This window comes from Moschus berezovskii, chromosome 23 (genome assembly GCF_049115385.1).
Source record: "Moschus berezovskii isolate FMDL1 chromosome 23, NW_MosBer_1.0, whole genome shotgun sequence".
In the NCBI taxonomy this organism is placed as follows: domain Eukaryota; kingdom Metazoa; phylum Chordata; class Mammalia; order Artiodactyla; family Moschidae; genus Moschus; species Moschus berezovskii.
In genome coordinates, this window is record NC_142482.1 from 50,875,137 (window position 1) to 50,901,397 (window position 26,261).

The 26,261-nt window shown below is 41.2% G+C and overlaps 1 protein-coding gene across 2 annotated transcripts in view; it reads right to left on the reverse strand.

Annotated features, from left to right (window-relative positions):
* Positions 1 to 26,261, reverse strand: part of CAP2 (cyclase associated actin cytoskeleton regulatory protein 2) — a 136,098-nt gene that overhangs the window by 13,320 nt on the left and 96,517 nt on the right. For both annotated transcript variants that reach the window (XM_055405864.2, XM_055405863.2), the window contains exons 7-8: positions 23,949 to 24,054; positions 1,951 to 2,140 (exon numbers count right to left, since the gene is read on the reverse strand). In XM_055405864.2, coding sequence (XP_055261839.2) covers positions 1,951 to 2,140; positions 23,949 to 24,054 — 296 coding nt within the window. The remainder of the gene's footprint in view (positions 1 to 1,950; positions 2,141 to 23,948; positions 24,055 to 26,261) is intronic.

A 26,261-nucleotide genomic window follows, 5' to 3' on the forward strand; every position in this document is an offset into this window, starting at 1 on the left:
GGGTCAACATGATGTAAACGGCCTAAGAATTTTTGGTAATGCTATTTTAGCAGTTGAGTGTTTTCTCAAGGTTAGTATGCAGAGTCTTAGACCTGCATATGTTTAGAGTTGATATAAGCACTGTTAAGTAGTTTTTAATTGGAGGAACTTCTTTTTGAAGGAGATAAGATGATAGATAAAATTATGCAAAAAGGTACCTCACCAGAAAGAATTTGATGATTTACTTCTGTTTTGGCCAAATCATTCCCTAGATATAGTCTAAAATATTAGGGTATTTCAGCAAACACAGGTCAGAATTGATTTAACGGTTATAAGCTCATTCTCTTCCTTTACAGATGAGGGGACAACGCAGCCAGCTGGAACCAGAAAAACAGTTCAATTTTTTGGTCCTTAGCTCCCAGCCCAGCGCATAAGAACACTTATATCATAATTCCTATTGCTGATACAAAACAAAAATATATTTGCATAAGGTTTTTGGCAACATGACTTTATTCAGTTCAGTTCAGTCGCTCAGTAGTGTCCGATTCTTTGCGACCAAATGAACTGCAGCACACCAGGCCTCCCTGTCCATCACCAACTCCCAGAGTTTATCCAAACTCATGTCCATTGAGTCGGTGATGCCATCCAACCATCTTATCCTCTGTCGTCACCTTCTCCTCCTGCCCTCAATCTTTCCCAGCATCAGGGTCTTTTCCAATGAGTCAGCTCTTCACATCAGGTGGCCAAAGTATTGGAGCTTCAGCTTCAACATCAGTCCTTCCAATGAACACCCAGGACTCATCTTCTTTAGGATGGACTGGTTGGATCTCCTCGCAGTCCAAGGGACTCTCAAGAGTCTTCTCCAACACCACAGTTTAAAAGCATCAATTCTTCGGCGCTCAACTTTCTTTATAGTCCAACTCTCACATCCATACATGACCACTGGAAAAACCATAGCTTTAACCAGACGGACCTTTGTTGACCAAGTAATGTCTCTGCTTTTTAATATGCTGTCTAGGTTGGTCATAACTTTCCTTCCAAGGAGTAAGTAGTATCTTTTAATTTCATGGCTGCAATCACCAACTGCAGGGATTTTGGAGCACAGAAAAATAAAGTCAGCCATCATTTCTACTGTTTCCCCATCTATTTGCCATGAAGTGATGGGACCAAATGCCATGATCTGTTTTCTGAATGTTGAGCTTTAAGCCAACTTTTTCACTCTTCTCTTTCACTTTCATCAAGAGGCTCTTTAGCTCTTCTTCACTTTCTGCCATAAGGGTGGTATCATCTGCATATCTGAGGTTATTGATATTTCTCTTGGCAATCTTGATTCCAGCTTGTGCTTCTTCCAGCCCAGCGTTTCTCATGATGTACTCTGCATATAAGTTAAATAAGCAGGGTGACAATATACAGCCTTGACATACTCCTTTTCCTATTTGAAACCAGTCTGCTGTTCCATGTCCAGTTCTAACTGTTGCTTCCCGACCTGCATACAGGTTTCTCAGGAGGCAGGTCAGGTGGTCTGGTATTCCCATCTCTTTCAGAATGTTCCACAGTTTATTGTGATCCACACCATCAAAGGTTTTGGCATAGTTAATAATGACTTTATTAAGTGTATGATTAAAAAAAGTAACCATTCACTGTGAAGACAAAGGTAGTTCAATGATATAATTCTTTGACAAGCCCATACAATGCTTGAGGACACAGGTTCTAAATACTTGATCTTGATGCCTTGGTTGCAGCTGGTGTTGGAGCATCAGGGGCTGAAGCAGTGATACAGTGCATTGGTCAACTTGAAACTCGAATCTCTTGAGTTCTTTTTGATCCACCCAGAAGCCCACTGAGCCCATCATCTCATAGTTCCCTGTATACTGGAGACTGAAATGGAATGATGTATCCATCACTGTGGACTCCAGGGGATCTGTGTGCCTGTAGCCAGAGAGAGACAACCTCAAGGCCTGGTTTTCTCACCTTTCGTAATTGCCTCCCCTTGGTTAAGTTGTGCAAATAAAGCTGAGCGTGAAGGAGAAGACGCTTCTTTTATGCCCTCACTCTCAAAAAGCAGAGGTGGCCCTGGAGGAGGCGGGGGAGGTGGGGGTGGAGGAAGCCCAGGCCCAAGGGAGAGGACAGACAATGCTGATGCAGTTGATGCGACTGGACCCTGCGGGAGAGAGAAGATGGAAAGCACGTTACTGAAATGCTGCCCTTGCTGAGAACTGAGATTCTGACAGCATCACTGAGAACCTGCTGTCAGTGAGAGATTGGGGTTCGAGATTCACAGAGGGCACCTAGAAACACACCTGTGCATCATGGCTCTGTTTCCGAGACCTGGGACCCAGTGGGGGTTTGTCTTGGGAACAGAGAGCATGATGTAGAACCTGCATGTGCAGGAGCTTGCCAGCTCAGTTCAGTTCAGTTGCTCAGTTGTGTCCCACCCTGCGATCCCTTGGACTACAGCACGCCAGGCTTCCCTGTCCATCACCAACTTCTGGAGCTTGCTCAAACTCATGTCCATCCAGTCGGTGACGCCATCCAACCATCTCATCCTCTCCTCCTGCCTTCAATCTTTCCCAGCATCAGGAAAACAAAGCCACAGGTTCATGTCCAAAGCTCAGGATGTGAACGAAACTGGGCTCAGGCCAATTGATAATCACAAGAAAAAAGTGGTGCAACTGATAAGAGGATTCTTTTGGGGACACTGGGAATTGCAACCATCCAATGAGAGAGAGGGAGGTGAAAAAGTTTCAGTTGTTAGCTTTTTGAGCAGCTAAAAAAAGAAATATAGAAACATTCTCCAGGACTTGTTTTTCAAGTATGCAAGCCTCAGACTGAACCCCAAGTAAGGACCACATGTGACCAGCACGTCTGTCAAACACGCAGGTGATCAGGGTCTGGGCTCCTTTGGATGATTTGGTTCGTCTAAGACTCACTGGAAAAGACTCTGATGCTGGGAGGGATTAGGGACAGGAGAAGGGGACGACAGAGGATGAGATGGCTGGATAGCGTAGCTGACTCGATGCACATGAGTTTGGTTGAACTCCAGGAATTGGTGATGGACAGGGAGGCCTGGCGTGCTGTGATTCATGGGGTCGCGGAGAGTCGGACATGACTGAGCGACTGAACTGAACTGAATGCTAACTGTTCGTAAACCAGAGAAAACTGTATTTTTGCCTGATCAAGGCTCATGCTTTGTCTTTTCTCTGCTATGCAAAGTTCAATCTGTTTTCAGTATGAAGTTCTAACAAATTCAGATGTCACTAAAAGGTGATTGATAGAAAATAGAGGGATTTGTCTCAATGTTTTGAGAGGACCCCATAGACAAAGTTGTCACAGTTTAAAACTAGAAGGATAGAAACACACATTTACTGTAACCTTGTGTTATATACCATTTTATGTTTAAACTCGGAGTAAAGCTGTATGCCTATGACAAAGAATGATGTTAGTTCAATTAAAAGATCAGAAACTTTAAAAATTGAGAGTGATGAAAATGTGGTTGAGGCTTATATTAATATGTTTTCAATACCAAATACAATATGTAAAACATCAACATAACTGCTAAATATTAACAAAGACAGCAGATCCTTATTTTCATAAACATGGCAGTATTATAAAGTGTCAATATCAGGAACTTTTTACCTGTGGTAGTTTTCAGTTGAAAAATTCACACTATTTTCAAAGTACTTACATAATCTCTATTAAGTGTAGAATTATCCTGAAAATATGAGATTCTTCTCTTATTGAGAATGAATATCTTTAAAACTGAGTAGGCTGGGAGTTCTCATCTCTTGAAATTGTAATTTGTAATTTTTTTGTTTGTTTATCAGGAAGCACAGTCTGACTCCATCGGGATTCTTGGGTCAAGTAGAAAATAACTGCACAGTTCTTGAGACAGACCAATTTTTTTTTCAGTATCTTAAATATTCCCTATTTTGTTACTGGGGTAAAATTTGAGAATTTGCTCTGAATCATAAACAGCATAAAATACAAGCTTTGCACATCTAACACTATTCCAGTCCTCAGTTCCAGACACTCAGAGCCACAATGTATTACTTTTACTCATAAGCAGATCATAACTCAGTCAGCCAGTGAAGGGCCAGGCCCTTCCCCCACATCTGAAACACTGTAGCTTTGAAGATCTCCTATTTTGTGGAAAGGGGAGACCGGCTTCTAAATCTTAGAACGACTTAGATGGTTCCCTCGCTCTCAGAATTCACAGCCTCTCTCCCAGAGCCATTAAAGGACACTGAAACCAATTAAGCCACATATTCAACTTCTTGGAACTATGATACATTCGGATGGCTGAACCGGGAATACCAAACAAAGGATTTACTGCAATAAATGTTGACTATAAAAGCCAAAAAAATAAGAGAACTCAGGACCAGTTGAAACTCTGCCTTTGGTTTATCCTTTGTGCGTTCTGGCTCATTTCTGGCTCCAATAAGGGTGCAGCCCAGGCTCTACAGTTTCCAGGGTGACGTGACAAGCAGCGCTTAGGGGCTTTCCATGTACAGTGTCCTCGAAGGCAAATCAGGCATTCCCTTAGCAGGCTTGCCCTAGGCTGTGCCATACAATGAACTTATCTTTGCCTCCTGCTCTTCTCCTGCAGGCATGTAGGACCAGAGCTCCCTGCACTCTCCTGTGCCTGGCATGAGTGGCAGCTACATCGACTGGAATCACAGCCTGACACTGTCTTCAGGTGTTCTCTTAAGACAGGGGAGATGGTCAGGGAAGGGAAGGGAACCAAGAATTCTGGAAAACCTCACACTCGCCAGGCACTGGTTGTTCCCACTCATTTAACAGATACTTAATGCTCAGTGTAGGACAGGCTCAATGCCAAGGGTCCCCAAATTTATCTGAACTTTAGAATCATCCGGGGATCTGTTAGAAATTCCCAAGCAGGAACACTCTGGGGAGGTGGAACATGGGCCTCTGTACTTTCTGAAGCTCCCTAGGTGATTCCAGTGGGTGGACAAGTTTGGGAAGAAACACTCTATGCTTTGTGTTGAGATTAATTTTAGTCATCACAATATTAGTAAGATTGAAATTCCCCCTCTAACAGAAAATAAAGCAGGAAGTCAGAAAGGCTGGCCAAATATTCAATGGCCAGTAAATGGCAGTGCCGTAATTCAAGCACATATCTGCTTGATCCTAAAATTTTCTTCAGGGGAAATCCTTTTTGCTATATTCAGGTATAAAAAAAAAAACATAGTCAATCAATTAAAAAATCAGAGGCAAGGGTTACCCATGATATATGTGGGCTTCCCTGGAGGCTCAAATGGTAAAGAATCTGTCCGCAATGTGGGAGACCTAGGTTCAATCTCTGGGTCGGGAGGATCCCCTGGAGAAGGGAATGGCTACCCACTCCAGTATTCTTGCCTGGAGAAGTCCATGGACAAAGAAGCCTAGTAGGCTATAGCCCATGGGGTCGCAAAAAATCGGACACGATTAGCAACTAACACTACTGCTAACATGGACACAGTGTTGCTCGTGGGCCTCCGGCTTGAATATACATGAAGAACTGGGCGGTGGTGTAATAATTTAATTTTTATCTCCACTACTTGCTCCATCCCTCCAATGCCTCAGCAGCTGACCAGGTTTCTACAGCCAACTCTGGAGCCGGGCTTTATCCCATGGGATAGAGAAGTCTTCAGTCTTGGCATCTCAGCAGCAAGTCACCCTTGATGCTGGTTTGTTCAGACCCTGTGCCCTCACTCTAGCAGTTAGACTCTTGCTCATCCACTTTTCCCGAGTACCCACCAGTGCCAGTAATGGGGTACTTGCTCTCAAATTTATGATTTTAACTGGCTATATTCAGGGTACAAAAGTTCACTTATGTTGTAAGAACACAGCGCATAACCTAAAAATGCTGCTTTTGAAAGCTCTATTAAGATTAATTTTGAGAGCAGATGCTTATTTACTTTTGAGTCAGGGAAGGGAGGCACAAAGATTGTTAAAAACGTCTGCAAATCCCTTTCTCTAAATTAATTTCAACTGTCTTGGGAACAGCTGCTTCCTCTGACTTTAAATATATGAATGATAACTATGAAATAATGAAACCATTGTATGTGGGCACGTGGAAAGCTTGTAAAGTTGCGGTTATGTATACTCTCTATATAATTATATTGCATGTAATATATTTATATACTAAAGTGAATCAGAAATTTTTCATTAAATGTTACTTGAAATAATTACTTATTTTATTACTTTGGAATTTAGCTTTTATTCTGTAAGGGAAACTACTTCTAGTTCTTACATGAAATCTCCACACTGTTTTGCTGGTGTAATTAAACCACCACTTCTATCCCCCACAACACACACTATTGTCTTAGTTATCCAGTTAATTCTGGATAGTCTAGCTTTGGATTTAAATAATCTACAAACAGGACTCCAATTATCCATTTTGTTGAGTTTGTTGAAAGTAGGACTAATAGGGTGCTTTTATATGGAAGTTTGATGTCTTTGTGACAAAAACTGAGCAAAAAGTGAAATACAGCTATTTAAGCAAAAAAAAAAAAAATCAGCTTCAAAGAAAAATTTTCCATTGAAGATATTCTACTTAATAATTACCCTTTTGGGGAAATTTTCAACTTTCACTTTTTAAAGTCTAAGATTTTTCAAATTCAACAATGGCAATAGCAAATGATCTGATCTAAATAGAACCTAACTCTTCAATAGATTGAAAGTGAATTAGAATAGACTCATTTGTCCATTCTACATTTGCCAAGAGTAACCTTGAAAGGAATTGGGTGGATGATGAAGAAGTAGGCATACGTCTTGTTTGTTAAGAAAGTCATAATCTAGTGGGAATGCTGAGTGTACAAAATAGTAGTTGCAGATGAAGTTTCATGTGTTGTGAATCACATGAACAGGAGCCCCTGAAGGCCCAAAGGGGGCTGTGGCTGGCTCTTCTCAGGATAGTGGGGTCAAGAGAGCCAGAGAATTGCTGGGGTGGCTTAAACTGGGGCCATGGCATGAATGCTCTCCAGAGCACAGAGGCCATGTAAGGACAGACACTGAGGGACAGATGTACACACAGGTAACAGTAATCTCCAGTTTCATGAACAGGCCTGGCAACCCATGTCTTGGTCTGTGTTTTCACTGACTTCTTAAAAGCTGCTGCTGCTGCTGCTGCTAAGTTGCTTCAGTCGTGTCCGACTCTGTGCGACTCCATAGACGGCAGCCAACCAGGCTCCCCCATCCCTGGGATTCTCCAGGCAAGGACACTAGAGTGGGTTGCCATTTCCTTCTCCAATGCATGAAAGTGAAAAGTGAAAGTGAAGTCGCTCAGTTGTGTCCAACTCTTAGCGACCCCATGGACTGCAGCCTACCAGGCTCCTCTGTCCATGGGATTTTCCAGGCAAGAATACTGGAGTGGGTTGCCATTGCCTTAGACCAAGAAAATAAAAATATTCTGTGACAGTCTCTTGGAACAGGTGGATTCTGGCCCACACAACAGAGCTTTAGTTATGATGTTTCTTCTATAAAACCAGCTTAGTGATAGTAATATTTTGAGCCACCTGCCTTTAAGTATTTGTGGAGATCATAGATAAAGAGAGAAAATGGAACAGCTGACAGGCAGTGGCACTGTTTCTGGGTTTTCCTGCCCACCCCACACCCTTTCCTTATGGCCACCACCTCAATTCCCCTTCACGCCCACACAGATGACTGTCTTCAATTTCGTGGTCAGGTTCTCTCTTTCGCTGTCCATCTCAGAGCTAGCTTGGTCCATTAATCACCTGGCTTACAGTTAATGCTCTCCAGGTACATGTGCCCAATTACACACTAAAAAAAGCCTTTAAAAATCATAAAGCCATTTACGTCACAAATGCACTTACATTAACCTGCTAAAACTACAGGAATTCACAGTATTTCATAATGGAACTTTTTGGCCAATGCTGTCTATTAGTTTTTCCAAAGAAAAAGATTCTCAAATGATCTTGTGTAACATGGCACATAAATAGGATACCACAATACCACAATAAGAAGGAGGGATTAAAAGAAAGAACTACAGTTTCATAACTAAAGACTGACTTTCCAAACTAGCTTTCATAGCAGTAAAAAATGAATTCATGATTTAGGGTTGTTTATATTTTAGATGATAAAACTAGTTTATTTCTATTTTCTGCAAGATGTACTTTGATTAAGAACTTGGTGAAATGGATACATTTCCAAAATTTTCAATTTCCATAAGTACTTTCAAATTTTACATTCATATTTATATCACACTTTTATTGGCAGACAACCATATTCAAGAAAAAAGATATAAACTAACGGATGATCATCCTCTGCAACATGAGTATAAACCAAAGTGAATTTGTGATTTTAGTCTCTAATCTCCTATTCTTATCACTTCCTATAATTTTGAGACTTCTGCCAAGGAAAACAAAATTTCTGGGGGATTTTCCAAGAAAACAGAATTGTCAAAAAAAAATATTACAATGAAGAGCTACATAAAATTTAAACATATATTTGTTAATAATTTTTAAAGTCAATTTAGGGAATATTTTCTATATCACCTATGGTAACAGAACACTACTTGAATTTCAAGTTTCTGTAAAAATACCAAGAGTACTTATAGACCATCAGAATAAAAAGATGTTTCCACAATTATGAAGGAAATGTAGGGCATATTTTGATCACTTTTCTTGAGAAGCTAACCTCCCTAACTCAAGACATAATGAGAACCCAGATCTCATGGTTTCGCCAATGACCTCTGATGGTTTCCTCATCTCCATGCTTCCCACCCTCCTTGGTCTCTCTGTATGTTACCCTGATTACCTGGAAAGATGTGAAATATGGCAGCAGATGAAAAAATAACAAGAAACAAAGTCCCTCCAGAGAAGGAAAAACAGCTGTAAACTGGAAAATAGCCTGCAAATACCTTACACAGTCTACAAACTTAGTGTCTTTAGGCTTGTGTGTGCTTAATCGCTCAGTCGTGTCTGACTCTGCGATCCGATAGACTGTAGCCCACCAGGCTCCTGTCCCTGGGGATTCTCCAGGCAAGAATACTGGAGTGGGTTGCCATACCCTCCTCCGGGGATCTTCCCAACCCAGGTCTCCTGCATTGCAGGCGGGTTCTTTACCAACTGAGCCACCATGGAAGCTTATCTTTATGATTATCGTTTCCTAATTTATATAGATCTGGATGTGACCCTTCAAAAACATAGCTGGTGATTTCTGCTTACAATGCCCAAAGCAGAGAAGTCTGACAAGAGCTGACCAAACCCTCAAAGCGGATTCCAGAAGAATATGTAGGACACAATCTAATTGCTCAAGTGACCCAGCTCTTTTGCATAAATTGTCTTCATAAGTAGCTTTAATGATTAGTTTGGCCTTTTTTTTGCTATTGCTCTGTGGACCAAATCTGGGATTCCCAGATTATCTTTTCTTCTTGTTGGCCAGCCGTGGCAGCTTGAAAATATGATTTATCATGAAAAAGGAAAGATAAAATTAAATTTTCTATGGGAAAAATTTCCAGAGTTAAAGATAGCAAAGTATACCCATCAAAGACACACACTACAGATAGCCAGCAATTGTAAGACCAAGAATGACATGGAGCTTGAATTATCTGGACGATGACTTCATTCGGTCAGAAAAACCCAGGTCTGAATCATCACTGCATTAAAGTTTTTGTTTTGCTTTTGGATTTTAGGGTCATAGAGAAATAACTGTGTTTCTTAGGTTATCCGTACTTGGTAAATGGCAGAGGTTGGGGTGGGAGCTGAGGCAAAATGAAAGCTGTTATGAAGATGACTTATGGGACTTCCCGGGCGGTCCAGTGGTTAAGACTTCACCTTCCAGTGCAGAGGACGCAGGTTCTATCCCTGGTCAGGGAACTAAGATCCCATATACCTCATGGCCAAAAAACCAAAACATGAAACAGAAGCAATATTGTAACAAACTCAACATAGACTTTGAAAATGGTCCACATTTAAAAAAATCTTTAAAAAAAGATGATTTATGTTTGGCTCTGTATTATTTGTAAATCATTTTTTTCTAAAGATTTTTTTCAATATGGACAATTTTCAAAGTCTTTACTGAATTTGTTACAATATTGCTTCTGTATGTTTCACACTTTGGTTTTTTGGTCATGAGATATGATTTACATTTCACTCTGTATTATTTGCTTCCCAGGGAGTGCAGTGATAAATAATCTGCCTCCCAATGCAGAAGACTCAAGACACTAGGCTTCAATCCCTGGTTCGGGAAGATACCCTGGAGAAGGGAATGGCAATCCACTCCAGTATTCTTGCCTGGAAGATTCCATGGACAGAAGGAGCCTGGTGGGCTACCGTCCATGGGGTCGCAAAGTGTCGGATATGACTGAGAATGCATACACTGTATTATTTACATTATTTACTTAGGAAAAGTAAATAGAAGCATGAACATCTTCTGAGGTGTCTAGCTGAGGCACACTAAGATAAAATAATTTTTGTCTCAGTTTCAGTTCTAAATTTCATGGGAAAGGTCTGGGAAAGTGTCTGTGATTAGCTCTGCTTAAATCAAGGATGCAACCTGGACCGTAAGTCTGGGCTTAGCTCTAGGTTATATTCTACGAAGGGCTTGTTTTACCTTTAGAAGACAATCTGTAATTTTCCTCCATCTCTTCATAAGAAAAAGCTTTTTGCTTAATCTAATATTAGCTTGCATTTCCTGAGTTTATACCAACTGAGAATTAGGAGCATGCAGATGGCAAGGGACAGGGACAGGTGCAGGGAAGGCATTTGCCACTTCCTATAAGAAAAGGCAAGAACTGACTTCTTGGAAAAGACCTTGATGCTGGGAAAGATTGAAGGCAGGAGGAGAAGGGGATGACGGAGGATGAGATGGTTGGATGGCATCGCCAATTTGATGGACATGAGTGTGAGCAAGCTCTGGGAATTGGTGATGGACAGGGAAGCCTGGCGTGCTGCAGTTCTTCTGGGGTTGCAGAGTCGAATACGACTGAGTGGTTGAACTGACTGACAAGAAAGGCACTGTCGATCTCCATTGCCATCGCTTGATAAAAGAAATAAAGGAGTAGTATTTACATGGCTCTTAAACAATGAACACAATATGCAGTTAGTGGAGTAACCCTCTGGAAATTTCACTGTGAAGAAATATAATTACCAATTACTGTGTTCAATTTAGCAAAAGCTTTTGGATATTGCCTGTGTTTAAGGCCCTGTATGGATGTAAGAGTTGGACTATAAAGAAAGCTGAGTGCCGAAGAATTGATGCTTTTGAACTGTGGTGTTGGAGAAGACTCTTGAGAGTCCCTTGGACTGCGAGGAGATCCAACCAGTCCATTCTAAAGGAGATCAGTCCTGGGTGTTCATTGGAAGGACTTATGTTGAAGCTGAAACTCCAATATTTTGGCCACCTGATGCGAAGAGCTGACTCATTGGAAAAGACCCTGATGCTGGGAAAGACTGAGGGCAGGAGGAGAAGGGGACGACAGAGGATGAGATGGTTGGATGGCATCACCGACTCGATGGACATGGGTTTGGGTGAACTCTGGGAGTTGGTGATGGACAGGGAGGCCTGGCGTGCTGCGGTTCATGGGGTCACAAAGAATCAGACACGACTGAGTGACTGAACTGAACTGAACTGAAGGCTCTGTACTAGTCACTGCTGCAGATCTCAGGCAGAGTGGAGAAGGACAATGCTTTCAAAGAGCCCTCTCGGAGGAGAGAGAAGACATGTCTGTGCTCCCTGACAACAGGAACCTGGCTCTCAGTCTTCACGTCTCTGCTCATCTTGTGCCTTTGTTTGGAAGGCTCTCACCCAATTCACTATCTGGAAAATTCTTACAAATTCTTCAAGGCTCAACTCAAAGTTCTCTTCTTTTTGTAGGCTTTCTGGAACTCTTCTAAGAGGAAGTTTTCTGTTTGCCTATTGCAAGGACCTGTTAGGAACACCCTTACTATAAGACTTCACATTAAGAGCGAAATTATTTGCCTGTGAGTTCAGGTTTGGTCATCTCTTGAGCTGGAGCTCTGAAAAACCACTCATTATTCATCTTAATGTCACCAGTAATGCGCCCAGTGCCTGAAACACGGTAGGTGCTTCATAAATATTTACTAAAGTGAACCAGTAACTGCTTTATAAGGTAGAAAGCGCTGAACATCAAAAAAGAAGTACAGATTTTAAGAAGTACTAAAGAAGTTCTGTTCCAGCTAGGAAGGGCAAAGTGATAAGTGGGGGGAGGTCAGCGAGGCTTCTTGGAGGGAAGATCATTCGAAATAGACCCTGAAAGATAGTTGGATCAGATTTGGCAGAGGGAAGCAAGAGGAAGGGGATTCCAGGAGGAGGGTATGTGAGCACTGTCATTACAATGAACAAATGCAACTGAATTGTTACTAATCACCCAAGAACTTACAGATCCATTTAAGCACTGTCTTTCAAAGCACTAGCTTCTGAGGCGACACACTTGTTTGATGAAACTACCAGTACTCAAAACTTTACTTTAGGACTGCCTTCCAACCATTTGCAGAAACACACACACACCCCCCAAATAATCACTTATGCCTTTGTATTCTGCTCCATTTTTACCAAAGAGCATTACCTGAATTAACCCCTCTCCAAAGAGGGTCTCAATAGCTTTTGGTCATTTGAAAAGATAAAATTCACTTGTAAAGAAGGAAAAATTGCTACTACTTAGTATCCCAAGAAGGATGGGCCAAAAACTTCATCTGCCATTGTCTTTCTCCTTGGAGGTGGGGAGGGACTAGGAGGTGGATAAAGCCATTCAGCCCTGGCAGTAATTATCAGGAAGCAGAGGCATTCCCCTGGGAATGAAGGCTAAGAGGCTGGACCCAGAGGTGTGGCACCCCAGGGGTGAATGAAAACTTGGGGGGCAGTGAGTGGGGGTATTGTATAATAGCTTGCTGTAGGCTGGGACTGAAAGCCAAGTTCACTCAAAGTCTCCTCCTATCCAGGCACCCCCTAGCTCTGCTCCAGGAAGCACTTCTGCCTGCACCTTTAAGCCACAACCTCCTGACTGTGAAGGGCTGGAGGACAGAGCACCAACAGGATACCCTCAATTATACCACTGCCTTCAACATTAACATCTTAAAAGAATCTGAAATGCACACATCTTAATTAAAATATTCCCGAGGTGATGATTTCAATAAATTGAGAGCATTTATTAACTTGCTGGCCCCAGGGTTTAGAGAGTTTGAATTCTTGGTTATGAAAAAGTCCTAGTTAATAAAATAATCTTCATCATTAAATTAGGCAGTTTCAAAAGTCACTACTGGGTTGATTTAGGGAGATAAAAATTTAAATATTCTAAAAATATTTATGCATTCTGATTGACTAACACAACTCAAAGGTATTTACGAGATAATAAAAATAGTCCTAAATATAAAAAGCTTGCGTACAGCTTCATAGTACAGCTAACTCTAAACTACTGTTTATGAAATTGTAGATATTTTATTTCTGACTTACACTTATTCTACTAAAGCTACAGTGAAGGTAAAAATAAAATCCACAAATAATCCCCAAATTTCAAAAGGCAGAGATTGAAGCTATAAGCAATAATCCTTCAAATCAGACACCTGGTCTATAAATAATGAAGAGATCATTACACAAAGTCTTTTTTCCATCCTTACCCTCCCCCAGCTGTCATAGTCGATACGCCCGCCTATTGTTCTTGGAGCTTTAGACCCTGGACTCTTAGCTCTCCTCCTCTTTCTCTGTTTCTTTGATTGATTTATTCCATTCTTGAAGTAACAGTGTACCACAGGATTTTATCCTTCATCATATTCTCTTTTTCTCTGTCTTCTCTTGGAAATATTTAATTATCATCTCTAAGTCTCCCCTGTCACTGAATTTCAGACCTGCATTTTACCTGCCTGCTTCACCTCCCCATCGAGATGGACATTTCACCTGTGTCTCAAATGCAACATGGTGAAAACTCAGGTGAATATTTTTCTTGCTGTCAAAGTACTTAGTTCATGTCCTATGGGCATGTGCTGCACTCTCTGCTAAGAACTGCCCTTCCCTTTACTGTCACTTAGGGAACTCCTACTCATCCTTCAGGACCCAAATCAGTATACCTGAAACTAATATTATAAGTCAACTACACTTCCATGAAAACAGAACAACAACCACAACAACCCCCCACAAACAAACAAAACACAAGACTCAAATCAAACGTAGCCCTCTGTTACCCTGCCTATGCACCAAGCAGTCTAATTAACAAGGTTTACGTCCAACATGGGCTTTCCAGGTAGCGCTAGTGGTAAAGAATCCGCCTGCTAATGCAGGAGATGTGGGAGACTTGGGTTCGATCCCTGGGTTGGGGAGATCCCCTAGAGGAGAGCATGGCAACCCACTCCAGTATTCTTGCCTGGAGAATCCCATGGACAGAGAAGTCTGGTGGGCTTCTCTGACCCTACAATCCATAGGGTCGCAAAGAGCTGGATATGACTGAAGCAACTTAGCACACACACACACTTGGCGATCTAGAGGTTAAGACTTCACTTTCCAATGCAGGGAGTATGGGTTCTCCAGGCAAGAATACTGGAGTTGGTTGCCATGACCCAGGAAGTCCCATAGTTTCTGCAGGCTCTTTCAAGCTGAACTCAGAGTCCTTTACAACCTAACTTGTTATCAGTGTATTTAGAGTTCCTTTGTTAGCCAGTTCAGTTAAGCTGCTCAGTTGTGTCTGACTCTTTGCAACCCCATGGACTGTAGCACACCAGGTTTCCTGATCCATCACCAACTCCCGGAACTTGCTCAAACTCATGTCCATCGAGTTGGTGGTACCATCCAACCATCTCATCCTCTGTCGTCCCCTTCTCCTCCTGCCTTCAATCTTTCCCAGAATCCGGATCTTTTCTAGTGAGTCAGTTCTTTGAATCAGGTAGCCAAAGTACTGGAGCTTCAGCTTCAGCATCGGTCCTCCAATGAATATTCAGGACTGATTTCCTTTAGGATAGACTGGCTTGATCTACTTGCAGTCCAAGGGACTCTCAAGAGTCTTCTCAAACACCACAGCTCAAAAGCATCAATTCTTTGGTGCTCAGCTTTCTTTATGGTCCAACTCTCATATTCATACATGACTACTGGAAAAACCATAGCTTTGACTAGACGGACCTTTGTCGGCAAAGTAATGTCTCTGCTTTTTAATACGCTGTCTAGGCTGGTCAAAGTTTTCTTTCAAGGAGCAAGAAATTTCATGGCTGCAGTCACCATCTGCAGTGATTTTGGAGCCCAGGAAATAAAGTCTCTCACTGTTTCCATTCTATTTGCCGTGAAGTGATGGGACCGGGTGCCATGATCTTAGTTTTCTGAATGTTGAGTTTTAAGCCAACTTTTCACTCTCCTCTTTCACTTTCATCAAGAAGCTCTTCGGTTCCTTTTTGCTTTCTGCCATAAGGGTGGTGTCACCTGTGTATATGAGGTTATCGATATTTCTCCCGGCAGTCTTGATTCCAGTTTGTGCTTTTTCGAGCCCAGCGTTCCTCATGATGTACTCTGCATATAAGTTAAATAAGCAGGGTGACAGTATACAGCCTTGACAAACTCCTTTCCCAATTTGGAACCAGTCTGTTGTTCCATGTCCAGTTCTAACTGTTGCTTCTTGACCTGGATACATATTTCTCACGAGGCAGGTAAGGTGGTCTGGTATTCCCATCTCTTTCAGAATTTTCCACAGTCTGTTGAGATCTACACAATCAAAGATTAGGCGTAGTCAATGAAGCAGAAGTAGATGTCTTTCTGGAATTCTCTTGCTTTTTACATGATCCACTGGATGCTAGCAATTTGATCTCTAGTTCCTCTGCCTTTTCTAAATCCAGCTTGAACAGCTGCAAGTTCTCGGTTTACATACTGTTGAAGCCTGGCTTGGAGAATTTTGAGCATTACTTTGCTAGTGTGGGAGACGAGTGCAACTGTGCGGTAGTTTGAACAGTCTTTGGTATTGCCTTTCTTTGGGATTGGAATAAAAACTGACCCTTTCCAGTCCTGTGGCCACTGCTGAGTTTTCCAAATTTGCTGGCACATTGAGTGCAGCACTTTCACAGCATCATCTTTCAGGATTTGGAAATGGCACAGCTGGGATTCCATCACCTCCACTAGCTTTGGTCGTAGTGATGCTTCCTAAGGCCCACTTCACTTCACGCTCCAGGATGTCTGGCTCTAGGTGAGTGATCACACCATTGTGGTTATCTGGGTCATTAAGATCTTTTTGTATAGTTCTTCTATGTATTCTTGCCATCTCTTCTTAATATCTTCTGTTAGGCCTATACTGCTTCTGTCCTTTATCGTGCCTATCTTTGCATGAAATGTTCCCTTGGCGTCTCTAATTTTCAGTCAAGAACACACCTAACTCCTTCTGAGCAGTCTAGATCTCTTTCACAGGAGAATGAATGGAACTGGCTACCCAAAGACCCCCAAAGGAGCTAAAAACCCAGGAGTAATTACCACAGTGGTGGTCAGGGAGACTAGAGAAAGCCACTCTCCAAAGACACATAGAGAAAATCAATGAGCTTGTGGTCCAGACAAACAACACACTGGCTGAGGTATCACCTATTTACTTTGATTATCAAACCTAAGGCACAGATTTGGTACAAGTTCTAAATGAAAATTTTGATATAAAAGATTGAGGACAATTTTTGCTTGTAAAAATCAAGAAGAAACCAGAGAGGCCAGAAGACTTGAAAATTTACTAGACATACATATTTAATGATGTGCCACAGACTCTACATTATTTATGAGTCAGGCTGCCCTCTGGCTGTGTTTTAATTTGATCACCAGCTAACTGTTAAACTTTTGCTCTGTTAAGGGACATCTGGCCTTTACATTGAGAAATAGGCTGAAAAGAAATATCTACCTGGAGGAAAAGAAGTGATCATAGTGTATCCTGACAAATCAAACCCCACCTTGTCTAACTGTGACCACTGCCGGTGATTTAATTCACTGGAGGTTCAGGGGAGGATAGGATGGTTGACACCTGGTGTACTGGATAGACTTTACCATTTTTTTCTTTTTTCTTTAGATTTTTTCCAATGTGGACCATTTCCAAAGTCTTCACTGAATTTGCTACAATCTTGCTACTGTTTTATGTTCTGTTCTTTTTGGCCATGAGGCACGTGAGATCACAGCTCCCTGACGAGGGGTTGAACCCACACCCCCTGCAATGGAAGGTGAAGTCTTGACCACGGGACTGCCAGTGGAAGTCCCTGAGGATAGATTTTAAAAATCCACATTATTAACAGAAAGAATTCAATCACCACAACACAAGGCTTCATACACATTCATCTACGTGTAGTTTTATTCTATTCTATAAATAATTATACCCTGGCTGTTCTCAAAACTAATTTGGAAAGACACATAAAAGGACAAAAATATGTCAACAAATTTCACACCAGAAAGTTAAGAAAACAACCATGCTGTATCCTATTCATAGAATTCCTTTCATGACCTTCTCCTGGCTAGATCTACAGAGAACAGAATAAATGTTGGAATGCTGATCTGGACAATTCATGGAAAGAATCAGTTATTTCGGTCATTATAAGTGTAAAGATTAGGTCTTTAGCTTAAGTTATCTGGTCTCCCTTCTTTTAGCTTAAGTTATCTGGTTTGCAGGAACTGCCAACCAATATTACAAATCTGACCAACTGCAAGGGATAATATATAACAGTGTCTCTACGGGGTTCCTGCCAAAAGATCAATTTATTCAACAAAGTGCATTTGAAATCCAGTGCCGAGGAGAGTAAATGAATATGGAGAAAGAGTTAGCAATGATTAAACTAAATGAAAACTGCAAGTCGTTTTCGGTGTCGAGTATTTCCATCCACGGTCATGTGAAGAAATGCTTACAGAACGAGAAGATTCCATTTACCACAGTAAATGTAAGAAGAAATTCCAGACACATTACTAAACAGCTGCGTCTTCCCCTCAAACACACCCATCCCGATGCCAACACACTCGTGCACACACACACGGACCTTCTCTCCAATCACCGTCCCAAAAGATCGCTGGCCTCAAAGACTTATATTTCGTGGGACAACTTAAGGGAGCAACAGTTGCCTGGCACAGCTGCAGTCTGAACACAAAGGCTGGATGGTGGAAGCAATATGTTCAGCTCCAACTGTTAACTCAAGGGGAAAGATTTCTCAGAGTAATGCACGCTTGGAAACTCAGCCCAGAGCAGCATGTTGTTGGTCATTCAAACCCCACAGAGCTCAAATCTCAAGGGCCAATCTGAAAACAGAACAAAGGGCGGTTCCTCAAAATACTTGAGATGTTCATAACCATAAGCCTTTTGAATTTGCCCATTGAGATGGAATGGATTCCTTAAAACGTCTGAATATTGTAGTGTGAATGAAGGCCAACACCCCACCTTTCTGCGTTCTCTCTGATCCTTATCGTTTTAGAAATACATACTTTTTGCAGAGTTGTGATCAGTGGGCAAATAAATGAAATTATTTTTATTAATTTTTTCCTCCCAAAGACTATTTTATCAGATAATTCTAATAGCCTTGTCCTTCTTCTTTGCAAGAATGCTCAGAGAATGAACTCATGGTTGGTGACCAGGGAGGAAGGGTGGAGGGAAGGAGGTAGACTGGAGGTTTGGTACTGACACATACACACTGCTACATTTAAACAGATAACTGAAAAAGACAAAAAAATAAAAAGAAAAAGAATGTTGTGATACTGGCTATAAATGTTTATGATTTACTTTTCTGGTAAGTCACCAGGCCATAGTAAATGAGAAGAAATTAGTTTGATCTATGCTAGGGATTATGTTTTAGAATCTTGAATGTGGTTTTTAATAATTTAGATTTAAAATTAAAAACTATAATTTTTATAATATACTTTGTAATAGTTTTTTTAACCTCAACTTTTCAGTTCAGCTCAGTCACTCAGTCGTGTCTGACTCTTTGTGACACCATGAACCACAGCACGCCAGGCCTCCCTGTCCATCACCAACTCCCAGAGTTCACCCAAACCCATGTCCATCGAGTTGGTGATGCCATCCAACCATCTCATCCTCTGTCGTCCCCTTCTCCTCCTGCCCTCAGTCTTTCCCAGCATCAGGGTCTTTTCCAATGAGTCAGCTCTTTGCATCAGGTGGCCAAACTACTGGAGCTTCAGCTTTAATCAGTCCTTCAATGAACACCCAGGACTCATCTCCTTTAGGACAGACTGGATGGATCTTCTTGCAGTCCAAGGGACTCTCAAGAGTCTTCTCCAACACCACAGTTCAAAAGGATCAATTCTTCTGCACTCAGCTTTCTTTATAGTCCAACTCTCACATCCATACATGACCACTGGAAAAACCATAGCCTTGACTAGACAGACCTTTGTTGACAAAGTAATGTCTCTGCTTTTCAATATGCTGTCTAGGTTGGTCATAACTTTCCTTCCAAGGAGTGTCTTTTAATTTCATGGCTGCAATCAGCATCTGCAGTGATTTTGGAGTGCAGAAAAATAAAGTCAGCCACTGTTTCCACTGTTTCCCCATCTATTTGCCATGAAGTGATGGGACTGGATGCCATGATCTTAGTTTTCTGAATGTTGAGCTTTAAGCCAACTTTTTCACTCTCTTCTTTCACTTTCATCAAGAGGCTCTTTAGTTCTTCTTCACTTTCTGCCATAAGGGTGGTGTCATCTGCATATCTGAGGTCATTGATATTTCTCCCAGCAGTCTTGATTCCAGCTTGTGCTTCATCCAGCCTAGTGTTCCTCATGATGTACTCTGCATGTAAGTTAAATAAGCAGGGTGACAGTATACAGCCTTGACGTACTCCTTTTCCTATTTGGAACCAGTCTGTTGTTCCATGTCCAGTTCCAACTGTTGCTTCCTGACCTGCATACAGGTTTCTCAAGAGGCAGGTCAGGTGGTCTGGGATTCCCATCTCTTTCAGAATTTTCCACAGTTTATTGTGATCCACACAGTCAAAGGCTTTGGCATAGTCAATAAAGCAGAAATAGATGTTTTTCTGGAACTCTCTTGCTTTTTCCATGATCCAGTGGATGTTGGCAATTTGATCTCTGGTTCCTCTGCCTTTTTAAAACCAGCTTGAACATCTGGAAGTTCATGGTTCATGTATTGCTTAAGCCTGGCTTGGAGAATTTTAAGCATTACTTTACTAGTGTGTGAGATGGGTGCAATTGTGTGGTAGTTTGAGCATTCTTTGGCATTGCCTTTCTTTGGGATTGGAATGAAAACTGACCTTTTCCAGTCCTGTGGCCACTGTTGAGTTTTCCAAATTTGCTGGCATACTGAGTGCATCACTTTCACAGCATCATCTTTCAGGATTTGAAATAGCTCAACTGGTATTCCATCACCTCCACTAGCTTTGTTCGTAGTGATGCTTCCTAAGGCCCACTCGCTTCACATTCCAGGATGTCTGGCTCTAGGTGAGTGATCACACCATAGTGATTACCTGGGTCGTGAAGATCTTTTTTGTACAGTTCTGTGTATTCTTGCCACCTCTTCTTAATATCTTCCACTTCTGTTAGGTCCCTACCATTTCTGTCCTTTATTGTGCCCATGAGTGCAAAAATAATACGAAATATATTTCTATGCAATATCTTAAAACTTGTCTAAAGATTTTGCACATATGATGTGATTGCTGAGCCAACATTCTCTTATATATTTTTTCCTCACTTTTAGTATCTGGTCAAAACTTTATCATACAATGTTTCCATGAAAGAAGTGAAGCAGCTGCTCTGCTTTATAACAGTTACCATTTTAAATAGAATTTTCCCATATCATAACTTATGCTCAATAAATAACAGCTGTCCCTATTATTACGGCAATCCATGTCTCCTAATGTATGCTCTAAGGATTATATTTTATATAAACAAATAAACATTTGGATGTGAGAGCTGGACCATAAAGAAGGCTGAGCGCCAAAGAATTGATGCTTTTGAACTGTGGTGCTAGAGAAGACTCTTGAGAGCCCCTTGGACTGCAAGGAGATCCAACCAGTCCATCCTAAAGGAGATCAGTCCTGAATATTCATTGGAAGGACTGATGTTGAAGCTGAAACTCAAATACTTTGGCCACCTGATGCAAAGAGCCAACTCATTGGAAAAACCCTGATGCTGGGAAAGACTGGAGGCAGGATGAGAAGATGGTTAGATGGCATCACTGAGTCAATGAACATGAGTCTGAGCAAACTCCAGGACACAGTGAGGGACAGGGAAGCCTGGCATTCTGCAGTCCATGGGGTTGCAAAGAGCTGGACATGACTGAGTGACCGAACAACAACAAAATAAATATTTATACTTATATAAATATAACATTTTGTTTTATAACATGTTTTTCAAATTGATCATGATGTCAATTTGTGGGTCTCAGCCAAGATTTTAATTAAAAAAGTAAAACACAAGAGAAAATATCTGAATGCATTCCATGTGGTAAGACAAAGTATTTTGTGAAACTTGGGAGTATTGTGAGGAGGGGTGTGTGTGTGTGTGTCTAAAAGGTATTTCTTACTATGGGTTGCCTTTTCAAGTTTAAGGCTCATTGTTACAAAGTATATATTTCTAAAGAACATAATGAAAAGATAGGTATTTACTCTGGAACAAAGGAAAACAACTACACTTATTTTTCTGTAATAGTCAATCCTTCTCTTTTATATTCAAAGCACAATTACTCAGCTTTTTACATTGCATTAGAGGTATTCAAACCATTTAAAAAGTAATTTTCCACTCATTTTCCATGAGCACTATTAGAGAATTAATAGGCCAGCATTTGTTGACACAATTATTTTCCACAAATGGATTCTCATTCCTTTTCCATTTATCTAACTATGAAACAATAAGACATCCAAGGACTCTTGATATTTAGTTTTCTGTTCTCTCATGATGTCCTATCTCCATGGCAAACATGTGACAAGTCCCTTTTATAACAAACTGATCTATAGCCAAATAGCATTTCATTGGACATTATGAAAAATAATTCTAATTAATCTACACAAAGACCTACCTACCACATATACTCATCCATATTAAAACCCTTCACATGTTTTTGAACTCTCTTCACAGAAATCATAATATTGTGGGCAGAAGAAAAATAACTAGTATGCAATATCTTGCATTTCTTATGGAGAAAACAGGCCAAGTAGAATTTTAAAAGAAGCATCAGTCATTAGAGGTCAAGGGCTGGGGAACAAATACAGGAGTTCTACACTACCCTGAAAAATCACAAACTCTGTCCTGGTATTAATCCTGTGCTACTGACATCAACATTCAGCACGAGGGTTAGTTGCTGGTTATGGCTGTGGGGAGAGTGAGCATTCTACCTCTAAACTGAATTCACAAATGTGCCATTTCATCTTCTCAACATTTATTCTGGTTAGACCATCTACTGTGACAACGGAAAGCTGTCTTTTTATTTCTTTTTCTAAAAATAAAAAACATTATATATTTATTATTTTTTATTTGCACCAGGTCTTAGCTGTAGCATGTGGGATCTAATTCCCTGACCAGGGATCGAGCCGGGGCCCCTTTCATTAGGAGTGCAGAGTCTTACCCACTGGACCACTATGGAAGTCCCTAACATTCATTTCAAATGGAAGGAAGTTCCCACAGGAAGCCTTTTCATAACAAGTGCAGAGATTTTAAAGAGCAGGGAAGATCTTAAGCGTCTCCTAAGTCACAGTTTAGTTCAAACTATTTACTGAGTACCTCCTCCATGCCTGGCACTATGTGAGGACCTGGAGACACAGACGCTTCCAATTCTGTGGGTGAGATCTAAAAACATAAATTTTTACAATTCTATATGCGACAGACTATGCCTGAGGTATATTCAAGATGTGAAGGAAGCACAGAGGAAGATCACCAGCCCAGACAGGGTGCCAGTGGAGATCAATGAAGTTTCTTAACGAGGTGATGTCGGAACTCAGTCTTAGAGAAAAGAGTTCCCCAGGGAACTTAGGTCACAGAACATGATATATGTTCATGCTAAGCTGCTACAGTTGTGTTCGACTCTTTGCGACCCTATGGACAGTAGAGCTCCTCTGTCTACAGGATTCTCCAGGCAAGAAAACTGGAGTGGGTTGCTGTGCCCTCCTCCAGGGGACCTTCCCAATCCAGGGATTGAACCCATGTCTCTTATGTCTCCTGCATTGGCAGGCAGGTTCTTTACCACTGGTGCCACCTGGGAAGATCTAAAATTTGTGTGCTCTTGCATTGGCTGGGAATCGAACCAGGCCTCCCCCGTGGCAGGTGAAAATTCTACCACTGAACCACTAATGCTTATACAATAGCTATTCAGGACATTGCAAATAAGGTTAAATATTAGACTTGCAAAATCTGAAAAACAACAGTGTGAACTGGTGCAATCTAAGCACTGCACGTGTTCAGCATTCTGCAGGTAATTTGGTAGCGCTGGATCAGCGAGAGTAGATGACAAGAGAGACAAGGGGAAGAGGGCAAACATCAAATCAGAATCTTCTATGGGAATTCAAGCCGGAACAGACTTAGGTTGGGGTTCTATCCTAGGACCGGGATACCATTCAAATCACTAGGATTGCCTAAGTATCAAAAAATACTACTTAGTAAACTTTAAAATGCCAAAAGGAAATTTAAAACATGACAAAATTATATTCATAATTCTATCTGCTTAAAATTACAACTATTTTAAAATATCGTTTCCTTCAATTTCACTTTCACAGTTTCTTAATAAACATGTCATCTTAGAGCTCATTAACTTTTGCACTCTACTTTATTACTTAGCATTGAATGGTATATCTCATTACCTGTAATCACCGTATCTGTTATTTTGATGGCTGCAGAGCATTCCACTAGGTTCTTACCACTGACAACTCAACCATTTCCTTTTTGTCTATCACGCAGGCAGTTTCCAGACTTTCCTATGCCAACGGCATTTTTTATAAGCAGATTCTACAGGTATATTTTATGTTTTCCTTGAGGTAAATTCTAAAATTACCAGGCTACTGAGAATGAGTATCTTCATAACCTTTTGTTACCCAGGGGGAACAGGGCTGGGTACTTACTGTTTTGCTCCAAGTAAGGCCTGTGGTGTGGTGTTCTTTGATGTATGCTTGAAGCTCACTCCAAATGTTCAGATATGACTTCACCCAATCCACATGACGTAGATCACTTTGTCATAAAAGAGAGTGGAAGAGAGGGGAATTAGGATCTAAAATAAAAATTTAACAACACTGGAAGGCACATGGCAATCTAATAACTAAAACACCAGATGACTCTGGAACAATGGTCTTTCTAGTCCAGTAACTGTGAACTGAGTCTGAAAAGAACCTTGAAAAGACACGGTCCAGGTTTGCCCTGAGAGGAGCCGAGTGCCCTGAGGTCTGGTGTGGAGCAGAGAGGCCTGAGGAGAGAGCACCCACCAAAGCCAGTCAGTTCATTCCTGTGTCATCTCTCACGGAGAGATGAATATGGAGGGGAGATCATTTCTTTCTGTATTGCTTCTGATGCAAAATGGAAAACAATGCGCTTTCAGGCAGGAGAATGGTACTAAAAAGAAAAAGGTCCTTTGGCTTGTTTTCTAATAATCTGTGGAATTATTCGACTGAAAGTATAACCAAATAGAAGAATTCTGGACTGATAAGAAAAGTTGCTATAGTAAGAAAAATGATTTCCTACAAATAGGTAACACTCAATAGTTGTAAAGGGACAATCACTTAGATTACCTTAAGTTGATACTCATAATGACAATGAAAGCTAGGCAGGGCACGGCCAGTATTTTTATTCCTATGTTACTCAACCAAGAAGTGGTAAAATACTTACCTTTTAAAACTAGATTAACATATAGGATTGGAAGAACTCTTAGAAACATTAAACTTGTGCTATATACAGGCAAAAATAGTTGCATTTCCTTTGGATAATTTCCAACCACACATTTTTTTCTACTTTGAATAAAGTAGTGGTAAATGAGAAAATGATGAAATCTGTTACCAAAAATTTAAGCATAAACCTGGGCCATTAATCTGAAGACAATATCGGAAGAAAATCTCTATTATTTCGCCTTTGTCAATAATGACTTGTCTCTGGATATATTTTGCTTTCCTTGAAAAGTTCTAAGTACCATGAGCATGTTTAGAACTCCAGCGTATTAAGTCATGCCATTTAAGAAAAGGAAAATGGGGAACTGAGCTCATAATTATCTGCTCCTCAAAAAGGAAAAACATGAGTGATTTTGTTCCACATTTTTAGATTTACTGACTACATTAATCAAATCTATGAAATATTTCACTGTCACTTCCTTTCAATATTACGGTCAAACCCCCAAATCCACATATTTATCTACTGTATGGTCATTTAATTCATACATGTGCATATGTACATATGTATGCACAATACAGTCTGTACGCATTCTAGAAAAAGCAGGTTGCACATTCAATATACTTCTGTTAAAAAGCTTAACACATGAAGTCCAAACCTGCACAGGCAAATTATTTTTCTTTTAACTATGAAATGGCAACCCACTCCAGTGTTCTTGCCTGGAGAATCCCAGGGAAGGGGGAGCCTGGTGGGCTTCCGTCTATGGGGTCACACAGAGTCGGACACGACTGAAGTGACTTAGCAGCAGCAGCAGTACCATTTTAACTTGAAGAAAGTTCTAGCTAAACGTGTAGTAAGGAATAACAACATGTCCCTTTTAACCCAAAGGCAGGCAGACTCTGAGATTAGTTGTGTCCAATTCTTTGTGACCCTATGGACTGTAGCCCACCAGACTCCTCTGTCCCTGGGGATTTTCCAGGCAAGAATACTGGAGTGGGTAGCCTTTCCCGTCTCCAGGGGATCTTCCCAAATCAGGGATCGAACAAAGGTCTCCCACATTGTAGGCAGATTCTTTACCATCTGTGCCACCAGGGAAGCCCGTGTCTAACAGACAACAAATTGAGGAGGACTTAACTATACTTCCGGAGCTGACAACTCAGCCTCAGTTCCACTTCCCCTGGAAGAAGCTATAGGAGGGATGGGCGACTTTTAATGACTATGACTCAGAAAAGCCTTACCTCTGGAAAGTCAAAATAATTAACTTGCTCTTTTCATTTATTGACAAAAGAGCTGAGCAGCCAGTCAAGCCAGCTGAAAAGACTGCACAGATGCAGAGTCACTGCCCACAGCCCTTCTGTGTAAACCACAAGGAAGCCTGCCTTTCTACTCCTCCACCCACGGCCTGTCTGTCAGGCAGCAGAGCCTGCCACACTGGTGATAGCTCACTGATGAGTCCGCAACACCCCGCCGCCCTCACTGAGCCCACACAAAGTGCAGGCACTGCTGTCTTGGGTGTGCACATAAATGGGTGTGAGGAAGCGGTTGTGGAGTATTCTGCTTTG